Source organism: Antechinus flavipes, chromosome 5 (genome assembly GCF_016432865.1).
Source record: "Antechinus flavipes isolate AdamAnt ecotype Samford, QLD, Australia chromosome 5, AdamAnt_v2, whole genome shotgun sequence".
NCBI classification, from domain to species: domain Eukaryota; kingdom Metazoa; phylum Chordata; class Mammalia; order Dasyuromorphia; family Dasyuridae; genus Antechinus; species Antechinus flavipes.
Genome location: NC_067402.1, coordinates 195,334,510 through 195,345,712, shown reverse-complemented (window position 1 = coordinate 195,345,712; position 11,203 = coordinate 195,334,510). Strand labels below are relative to the sequence as shown.

General features: G+C 41.4%; 1 protein-coding gene across 3 annotated transcripts in view; it reads left to right on the top strand.

Annotated features, from left to right (window-relative positions):
- The window catches only part of TEAD4 (TEA domain transcription factor 4), a 79,196-nt gene that overhangs the window by 53,896 nt on the left and 14,097 nt on the right, over positions 1-11,203 (top strand). For 2 of the 3 annotated variants that reach the window (XM_051963486.1, XM_051963485.1), the window contains exons 4-11: positions 807-871; positions 1,693-1,755; positions 2,473-2,556; positions 5,358-5,486; positions 6,116-6,159; positions 6,692-6,747; positions 8,129-8,259; positions 10,208-10,381. In XM_051963486.1, coding sequence (XP_051819446.1) covers positions 807-871; positions 1,693-1,755; positions 2,473-2,556; positions 5,358-5,486; positions 6,116-6,159; positions 6,692-6,747; positions 8,129-8,259; positions 10,208-10,381 — 746 coding nt within the window. The remainder of the gene's footprint in view (positions 1-806; positions 872-1,692; positions 1,756-2,472; positions 2,557-5,357; positions 5,487-6,115; positions 6,160-6,691; positions 6,748-8,128; positions 8,260-10,207; positions 10,382-11,203) is intronic. The other variant, XM_051963487.1, reaches the window with a different exon arrangement.

Here is an 11,203-nt window from a genome sequence, read left to right as displayed (position 1 = left end):
TAGGACTGATCACAGAAAACAACTGACTCTGAGAAATCTTATTAAATGGGATAGTTTTAGACTTATGGATTAGCACATTTTATATGCTAAAGGAAAAATGATGGCACAGGGCCAAAAGGAAATAGGGATTCCTGCCTCCTATTTGTCCTGGAAAGTTTCATGGAAGAGTTGTAATTTTGGCAATTATTTAATTAAGGAGAAGGACATTTTTTTTCCCCTTTTGATTTGATTTTTCTTGTGCAGCATAACGAATATGGAGAAATGTTTAGACAAATTGCACATTTTTAACCTACATTGGATTTTTACTGCCTAGGGGAGGGAAGAGGTGGAGAGAGGGAGAAAAATTTGGAAAACAAGGTTTTGCGAGGGTGAATATTGAAAATTATCTGCATATATTTTTAAAAATAAAAAGCAATTAAAACTAAAAAATAATAATTAAGGAAAGGGAAAGAATTCTAGTCTTATTCTTGTAATTAGGCCATAAATTCTTTCAAGGCAGATTCTGTTCTAGTTCATTTTTGTGTTACTCATTGGACATGTTAATGCCAACTCACTGAATAAGGTGGTGAGTGAAATGATTGAAAGAATGCATTGAACAAGTGTGAATTGTCCCAGGAAAAGCCTTTGGTCCCAGGAGGCAGACTGATTGTTTATTCTTTCATTCTTGGGACCCATCATCATGATACAAATTCACAATTACTTCTGCCAGGACTCAACCTTTCTGGTTTTCCTAATCCCCATCTTCTGTCCCTTCTACCCAGCTCCCATTTTTCTTGACTCAGCAAATCTGTCTTGTGTCTCTGCAGGTCGTAATGAGCTGATTGCTCGCTACATTAAGCTCCGGACCGGGAAAACTCGAACCAGGAAGCAGGTGAGTGCTATGGACATGGTTAGCAATAAGAAGCCAATATCTCACAACTTACAGGCTTCCTAAAAGGAAAGAAAGTGTCTTCCTCTGACCTTTGGAGATAGGGCCGGTTTAAGGCTTGGTATACTTATCAAAGATGCTTATGTGAATTAGGTTTTCTGTGGGCCAAAGGTGGATTATTCCCCTATCCCTTATAAAAATGCACCATTTCTGCAAAAGCAAACACTTCCCTCCAAACTCCCTAATCTTTTAGGATCAAAAGATTTAAAAAGTTGAAATGGATTCTGATCACATTATTTTTTTTAAAAGCTTTTTATTTTCAAAATATATGCATGGATAATTTTTTTTAAACATTGACCCTTGCATAGCCTTGTGTTTTATCACGTTATTTTTAAAATTTTTAATAGTATTTTATTTTCCCAAACAAATGCATAGTTTTTATTCACCATTGTAAAACCTTATGTTATAAAATTTTCTTTCTTTCCCCTCCCAGAGATAGTAAACAATCTAATATTGATTAAACATGATCACATTATTTTACAGATAAGGAAACAAAAACCCAGAGAGAAGGTGCCTTGTCCTAAGTCACAGATAGCAAGCAAGAGAACTAGGGAGAGAAGCCAGAGGCAACTCTCCTTCCTCTCTTATCCTTCTGGCACACCTGAATGGCATGACCCTGCTGAGGAAGCATCTGGTCTAGCTTAATAAGTCATTCTTAAATGATGAGATGGTGGCAGGGCCAGGGGCATGAAGAGATGGAGAGAAGGGACTCATGGGGCCTCAGCAAAGTGTGAGACAAGAACATGATGTCTTCTTTCTTGCAGGTTTCCAGCCATATCCAGGTGCTGGCCCGTCGGAAAGCTCGGGAGATCCAAGCCAAGTTAAAGGTAAAGCAGGTCTCAGGATATTTTTATGTAGCAAAAGGGGTAGCAGGGACATTCACTACCTATCGGGGAAATTTCTCTTCCTACCTTTCTTTGGCTTTAGAAACCTAAAACTCTTGAAACTGAATCATCACGAGTCTCTTTTGTGATGTGGCCAATAGAAAATGAGAAAGAAGAGAGAAAGGTGGCAATAGTGTCTAATAAATATTGCAGTCCATGGCCCCTGAGCTCCTTATCTGCCTCTTGAATAAGAACTTTCTTGTGACCCTCAGGTAGCCTTTCAGGGTCAGCTGTTAGTGATTCTTCACAAGTCCATCCAGGTTCCTGAAAGAACCAGGTTATATGACCTTGGCCCGTGGTGTTGACTTACACTACATCTTACTCTAAATTGGGAGCCAGACTTCTGAGTCAGAGGGAAGAGTTGGAGCCCCAGACTTCCACTAGCATGTTGGGAGGGACCAACAGCCCAAAGTCCTCCTGCTCTTTCTCTTCCCCCTTCAGCTCTGCCTTTAGGATCAGCCCACTTGTCCTCCTCCCCTGAGCAGCTGTAGCAGAGACACCTCTCAGTGACAGCTGGAGAGGTTGCAGCTGCTGGCCCTCCATCTACAGCATGAGTCCTTAGCACCCCAGGCCACATCCTGAGCGCCGTTAGCCGTGGGGTTTCCTCTTGCCTAAGCTTGCCCCTTACTGCCCTCTCTCATTCTGTGTTCAAATCCCCAGTCAACCAGCTGCTGGGCTGGAGACCACAGCAGGGTATTTATCATGGAGAACAATTGCTCCTGTGTTATCTCCAGAGTCATAAAAGTGAGTGTGAATTTGCTTGGGCCACACTGTGTAGTCAATTTTATGCCCCCATGTATTGTTCTTTGTTCTTTGTGTATGCTGCAGTCCGGTGCCTGGGTGTCTTTCCCCATCATGCACATCCCTCCCCTTCCTTCCCTCCAGATACCTCTCCCTGCCCCACCTCCCTTCCCAGCTAACGGCATCAAGTCCCCTGAGCCAGGGAAGTTTTGGTTCTGTTTGCTACCCCGATCACTCAGAATGAGATTGAGTTCAATTCAGCATCATTTCAGAACTTTCACACACACATACACATATACATAAACACAAAGCCCCTTTTAAATTTCTTTTCTCTTCCAAAACTGGATGGGTTTGGTACAGAAACTGACAACTTTCCAGAGGTAGAAATAGATATTTCTGAGAAAGGTCATGTTTTTATCTAACTCTAAGTCTAGTCCGGTGGTTGTCAAAGGATGGTCTGGAGAATCCTGGGGATCTCTGAAACCCTTTTAGAAGGTCAACAAATTCAAAAATAGTTTTTATTTCCAATATGGTAAATGTCTATAAATATAATGCAGATAAACAAAAACTCTTTGGAGAGATCCTCAATAATTTTTAATAGGATAAAGATACTGAAAACAAAAGTTTGAGAACCACTGGTCTAATCAGTTAGCATTAGGACTTAGTATCTAGGCAGCTGAGATTGAGAAAGGGATGGGCTGCCTGTCAGCAGTGGGGGGCTCTGCAGGAGGGGAGACACATGGATTATAGAGCTGGATGTTATCTTATTTTACAGATGAGGATACTGACTTCAAAGTTTTTCCTCTTGGCCCTAGCTGCTCAGAATCACCACCTCTGCCATTAGTAGGCGAGCCATTGCTAATTTAACAATTTAGTCTAATCAGGCAATATTATTGGTCATGTAGCACATAGAGTGCTGGATTTAGAATCAGAAGACCTGAATTGGAATCTGGCTTCAGATACTTACTAGCTGTGTGACTTTGTGCAAGATACTTAGTATCCATTTGCCTCAGTTTCCCCATCTGTAAAATGGGAATAATAATGGTGTCTACCTCACAGAGTTATTATAAGGATCAATGAGATAAAAATTGCAAGACACTCAGTGCTAGTAGTTATTATATAAATTTAGCCATCATCATCATCATCATCTGATTATTTCTCCCTTTTGCTAAGACAGACTTTTTTTTTGTCTGTAGCAAAGGCCCAGGGGTAGTAGAGTTAAAATCCACAGAAAAGATGATTGTTATCATCACCAGGTAATAAGAAAGGTACTATTATTGACAGCTATTTGGTATGGCAGAGAGAGGCCCCATACCTGGAGTTCTGGTTTGATCTCAGACACTTACTGGCTGTGTGACTGTGGACATGTCACTTAAACCTGTTTGCCTCAGTTTCCCCATTAATAAAATGAGCCACAGATGGAAATGGCACTATCTTTGCCAAGAAAAGCCCAAACGAGGTCACAAAGTGTTGGACATGACTGAAACAATTAAATAATACTCTATTCATTTTGAATCAAGAAAGTCCCTGGCTCAGAGTGGGGCTGCTACATACCCTCCTTTTTCAAGATAGTCCAGGAAGGACTCAGAAATAAGGATAGGATTAACTAAGACATAGCTTTCTGAAGTTGACAGTTCATATCTAAGAAAGAACAGATGTCTTCTCAGTAGTCCCTTAAGGAGGGACTAGACTGAGCTACTATTTATTATTTATGTACATTTACATTTATATTCTACTTTCAACTTTTTGAAGTACTTTCATGTGCATTACCATCCCTGATTAAGAATTACAAGGAACCTAAGAAATCATCTAATTCATCTTCATGTTAAAAATGAGGAAATGACACCCAAGAGATTAAATGATTTGTGTAAGGTGGTAATAATACTATTACTACTAACTACCATGACTGGCACTAACGACAATGACTGCTACTCCTATTCCTACTTACTACTACTACTACTACTACTACGACTACTACTACTATAACTGCTGGTTTTAACTACTACTATTATTACTATTTATTACTACTACTATGACTGCTTCTACTAATTACTATTACTACTATTTACTTCTACTATTATGACTGCTACTTCTACTGCTACTACTACCACTATGACTGCTACTTCTACTTAGTACTTACTATTACTACCACCACTACTAACTACCACTACTATTACTATAATTGTTACTACTAACTACTACTACTACTACTACTACTACTGCTGCTGCTGCTGCTGCAGCTACTTCTATTTACTATTACTATGACTTTTATGACCACCACTACTAACTACTACTACTACTATCACCACTACTACTACTACTATTACCTTTACTACTAATACAACTACTAGTTACTAATTATTATTATTACTACTACTACTAACTAATATCAACTACTACTACTACTACTATTGCTGTTGCTGCTATTACTCAAGTAGTAAGTGACAGGACTGGAATTTGAACCCAGGACCGCTGATTCCAAATCCAATGCTCAATACTTTGTCTTATTTGGTCCTTATGAAATCCCTATAGGGTAGATATGGTAGATATTTTTAATATCCATAGGAAATTGAGCTCAGAGATCTTGTCCATAATCATATAGTTGATTAATGGCTGAGTTGGGTCTGGACTTGGATCCCCCGACTCCTATGCAGGGTTCTTTTCACTAGGACAGGGGGACTGCTGCCTTCTTTCCTCATTATTCCTCTCCTCCCTGATACCTCTATACATATATTCCCTTTCCCTCTCTGTTCTCCTGCTGCATCAAGATCACCGCTACATCATCCCTTTTCTTCTCCCCTCAGGATCAGGCAGCTAAGGACAAAGCCTTGCAGAACATGGCTACCATGTCATCCGCTCAGATCATCTCTGCTACAGCTTTCCACAATAAAATGGCCCTTACCCGAGGACCAGCCTACCCAGCAGTCTCAGGGGTAAGTGGACAAACTACAGTGAAGGGTTAAGCCGCCTCTCATCTTCTCCCTTTCTTTTCCCCATCCCTTTGAAGAAGTTCTAAGTGTCAAATCCGGATTTTGATCACTGCCCCCTCTCTAGCTTGGGATGTTGGAGTGGAGAAAACAAAGATTTGGGTTGAGAGAAGGTGATTGACCTAAGGACTAAGCCAAACTGGGATATAATCCATGATTTCTCCCTATAGGTTGTTACTCTCCAATTTCCCATTAACCTTCTCTCCTTACACTGCTCTTGGATCAAGCTCACCTAAAAACTGTTAGAATGCGGCCTAAGGGCACAAACAGCTCTGTCTTAGATTTAAGGAACAAACCCACAGCTTCCATTCTTATTAACTAAATAGGTAATTGAATTTCACCCTTTTTGGCCTCTGCCTCTTACTTCCTAGTCTTCCTAGTAGCTTCTTCTTTACACTCTCTCATTCCTTTTCCTTTCCTCCAGATTCTCAGCTTTTAAGGCACCAAAGGAGTCCACGTATCAGATTCAAACCTTCACTTTCCAGTGCTGGCTTCTGTCTCCATTTCTTCTGCTTTCAGCCATGGCCCTACTTGGAAGCTAGCTTGTATTGACTCTGTTTTTTGCCTTTTTTCAGTTTTGGCAAGGAACTTTGCCAGGCCAAGCCGGAACCTCCCATGAGTGAGTATGTCTTGAGCTCTGCTCTTGTTTACTGTCTCCATAACCCTTTAATGCATATTGAATTTATAAGACCTCCCATCAGCTTCCAGACTTCTGAATAATGCTATGGACTCCAGGACTGGCCTCTAAGATAGACAGAGGCCTGAGTATGGCCTTTCCAGAGCAGCTAATGTTTGGAGATTGATAGTTTGAACTCTCTATAGCTTTACTGGAGAGACTTGAGTCTCAGTTGGTAATCCATCATTAAAGCAGTAATTAAATCAGATTCCCTGGGTCCAGAACTACAAGAGGATTTCCTGGAGCTGGGAGCCTGATTTCTCTGCAACACATCCATCAGAGCTTTACCTTCTTCAGCAATGGAAATAATCCCTTTGTGGAAGATATGCCCCTTAGGGGAACAATTTGGGTGGGAGGGGTAGACAGGCTTGGTGGATAGACCGGTGTAAGTTTTGGGCCCCAGGATCTTTCCTACTGAGGGTATCCAACTCCAATTAAAGCTCAGCTGACAGTCTCTCTCCCATGTTTCCTGCAGTGTGAAACCTTTCTCTCAACAAACCTATGCTGTTCAGCCTCCGCTCCCTCTGCCAGGTGGGTCAGCGCTGCATGGCTCCCTTGCATGGCATCCCCCCCAAATCCCATGCTCTGGGCTCAAGGCATAACATGCCTACCTGAAACCCCAATGTGTGTATTCTTTTCTTGCCTCTTACTCATTGCACCCTCCGTTTTTACATCCTGTGACCTAGATTGCCTCCCTTATAACAGCAAGCACATAAAATCTGCATGTGTGTCTAACCCCACTGACATGCTTATTTTCACACTCTTTATTTTTGGTTATATCCACCAAACTCCTTCCCCAACGTTTGGGCATATGGCTAACATGCCTGGTCCCTTCAGGCTCAGCTCAAATGCTTTTGGATTGGCTGGAATGCCTGGCTTCCCTTGCAGACCAAATGCATACCACTTGCATGCTTGACCTCTGTATACAATTTTTCCCCTTGTACCCCACTTCCCTCAGCTCAGCTTCATATCCTGTGGACCCCTTTCCCCACAATTTAAAAAGCCAAAAATTCCCCGGCTTTCACCAGCAGGGAGAGTCTGGAAAAAAGTGGGGTCAGGACTAGGGCAATGGTAGCCATTGTAATCAGGTTCTTTCAGCTATGTGAACCAGTCATGTGCTCCCTTTCTCCTTTTCCATGTATGTCTCTATCAATATAGGATGGAATGGGAAAGGGCTGAGAGATGGGCTGAGAGTCCTAGGCAGTAAGACTCTTACCCTCCTCCCTTTTTCAGGAATGACTCCTGATATTCTGGAACTTGATTGACTCTGGATTTCCCCAGGGTCTTGGCAAAAACTTTGTACAAATCTTTGCTCTCCGTTCAGGCTACTCTGAATTTGGGGGGTTAATGCTATCTCCAAGCTCAGCTGCAAGCAGTGGGAATACAAAGAGAGGAGAAGACCCACTGACCTGGCAGTTCTAGGGGATCAGCATCCTGGATCCCTTTTCTAGGTCCTGCTGCTGGCTCCCTGGCCAGCCTTCCCTCTTCACTTTTGGGTACATAAATCACTTTATCCTGTTGTTGGATACCTAGCCCTTAGACACTTTTCCTATTCCTATTATACCTTTCTTACCCACATCTGGAATTATGAGTTAGGGTAAACTGAGACAGAAATTTGGAGCAAGGGAATAAAGGATTCCAGTAGATCTGTGGCATTTAGGAAAAGGCGTCCCTGACTCCACTGAAGAACCCCTTTTTTTGGTACCAAATGATTATGGTTTGAACTAACTCAGCTAGGTGTTTCTTATTGTATTATTAGTCACAAGTTCTGTCCTTCAGAGACTTACATGAGAGCTTTTGCTCGCTACCTCACCATGACACTGTTTTAGAAGGGGACACGAGGCTTCCTAAGTGGGTATGTGTGTGAAGAGGGATTGCTCTGGTCCCCATTGGCTTCTCCCCCTGTATTCAGGGTTTGAATCTCCAGCTGGGTCCACCTTGTCGCCACCAACCCCTCCATGGCAAGGCCGAAGTGTGGCCAGCTCCAAGCTCTGGATGTTGGAATTCTCTGCCTTCTTGGAGCAGCAACAAGACCCAGACACGGTAGGCCCTGACCCCCTGGCCTTACGCTTGTGAGTCTGGGCATCCTTCCCTCTCTGTCTAGGTGGCTGCTATTTTCCAATCCCACATAGCAGGAAATAAACTCCTCTGAGTTTATTTCCATCTCTATTTGTATTTCTGTGTGTTCTCTTCTCTCTGCATATCTCTTTTCTTTCCCTTTTTCTTAGTCTCTGTCTCTCCTCTGTTCTCTCTTCTCATTCCTCTTCCTCCTCCTTCTCCTTCATAAGAAAAATCCTCTGTTTTTCGCTTTCTCTCATTTTCTTTCTTGTTTTTCCCTCTTCCGTTTCTCTTCTCTCCTTTTCTGTGTTTGTTTCTCTCTCTTTTTGACTTTTATCTTTTGATGAATATACAAAGTTCATTCCAAAGTTTTCAGATGGGGTTCATCTTCCCATGTGGGGTCTATTCTAATTTAAATGGACTATCTCCCTTCTCTAAAATTTCAGACTTCTTTCTCTCTCCCCTTTATTTCCCACTTTACTTTCATTTTATACTGCCTTGTTACAACATCTCATTGAAGAGGAAGATAGACACTAAAGTCTGTCTCTGACTTCTTTCCAAAATGGATTTAAATAATTTCTCAAATTAATTCATTGCTTCCCCCTTTGGAATGGATTTGGTTAGATGTGAGGAAGCAAAGGAAAATGCTGTTTCTGCTATATGTTAAAAATAAAAGAGGAAAAGAATAATTGATTATTACCATCACATCTCCTTGCCTCCTAACTCTTTTTATTATGTAACATCTCCCAACCTGCCTGGCCAGTGATGCTCCTTGATTGATATTAGTGGGGTAGACTAGACAGAACTTCCTCCTTTGGAGTATGCAAGAGACATTCAGCCCTTAAAGTTAATGGGTAGTGCTGGAAGGAAGTAGGGGAAAGGCAGTATAGAGTAGTGGGCAAAGCACTTGAACTCAGAATTGACAAGAGCTGGGTTTGAATGTCACCTCTTATGCTTACTAGCTGTGTGATCCACAATAAGTCATTTAATCTTTCTATGCCCCAGTTTCCTCATCTGCAAAATGGGGATAATAATAGCTCCTACCTTCCAGGATTGTCATGAGTCTCACATTATGCAATGCATGTGAAGTACTTTGCAAACCGTAAAGCACTATATACCTGTCAGTGTAAGTGTCCTCTTGACACTTAATAGTTGTGTGATCCTGGGCAAAATAATTTATCCTATATGAGCCATGGTCCCTATATCTGTAGAATGGGACTAATAATAGGACCTGGCTCACAGGGTTGTTATAAGACCAACAAAAATAAATATTTATGTGTATATATAGGGCAGTTATGAAATGGATAGTGTCAGACTTGGAATTAGGAAGCTCATCTTCCTGAGTTCAAATCTGGTTTCAGACACTTATTAGCTGTATTGGCCTGGTTTTGTTTGCCTCAGTTTCTTCATATGTAAAATGAGCTGGAGAAGGAAATGGAAAACCATTCCAGTATTTCTGTCAAAAAACTCCAAAAAATAGGAAAAACAACCCTGAAGTCAGGAAGACCTGAGTTCAAATCTGGCCTCAGACACTTAACGCTTCCTATCTGTGTGACCTTGGGCAAGTCACTTAACCCCAATTGTTTCAGCAACAAAACAAAACAAAAACTCCAAAAAACTCCAATTGGAGTCATGAAAAGTTGGATGCAGCTGAAATTGATTGAACCGTAACAAATATGTGTACATATACATTAAAAATGTTTTGTGAATTATAAAGCATTATAAAAGTGTTAGTTCCCCTAGATTAGTAAAATGTCAGAGACAGTCTGGTCTAGCTTCTCATTAGGACTGAGGCACTGAAAGGAGATATACCTTGGCAAAGATTACACAACTAGTCAGACTCCAGTTCCCTGGTCAAGGTTCTTTGTACAACACCATGGAACCCTGCAGTGATCTCCCTGTCTCACTTCTGATCCCACCACTTTCTTCACAGTGTAACAAGCACCTATTTGTACACATCGGCCAGTCCAGTCCCAGCTACAGTGATCCCTACCTCGAAGCGGTGGACATCCACCAGATCTATGACAAATTTCCTGATAAGAAGGGAGGACTCAAGGAGCTCTTTGAACGAGGACCCTCAAATGCTTTCTTCCTTGTCAAGTTCTGGGTAAGTCAGTGATTTGAGGTAGGAATAAGAATGAAGAATGGTAGAAGTTGGAGATTGGAATCTAATGTCATCTTTTTGTAGATGGAAAGTTCCAATGAGACTCACTGAAAGGGGTGTTGGAATCAGGGAATAAAACCCCTAATAACCAAAAGATGGAAACTAAAATGGTGGCAGGTCACTGATATTAAAGGGTGAAATTATAGGAGAATATCCTTTTCTGATATGTGGGGGTGGGACCATGGCATGGAAGTAGAGCAGAAGAATATAAAGACAAAGTGGAGCATGGTCTGCTGGAAGACTCTGAGAGAAAAATTCAGAAAGGTTGAGACCAAGAATGGGTATTTCCTATCATTCAAAACTTTATTCCATTGTCTATAATTTGAGGGCCCCAGATTCTAGAGGATAGTTAAATTCCGTAAGTTTGTGTCATCATCATCATCATCATTGATACATTTATGTGAATTTTAACATTAACAAAACACTTTACGTGTTAGCTCATTTAGTCCATGTAATAACCTTGTGAGGTAGATTCCATTATTATCATTTTACAGATGAGAGAACTAAGGTTCAAAGAGTCTGAGTAACTTATCTAAAGTCAGAGACAGTAAATCATGATAGCAAGTGGGAGAAGGTGTTTCAAAAGATCACTCAATTGTGTCAAACACTGACACTAAGTTTATCCCTCTCCTGCTCCCGGCTGGAGTGGAGCTGGGGTCACAACTCCCCATGAGATTGGGATATTTTCTCCCAGCAGTAAGGAATGAATTTCTCTTTTTTACTACAGCTTCTTCAGCTCAAAGAGTAACTGAATCATGGGAGTTG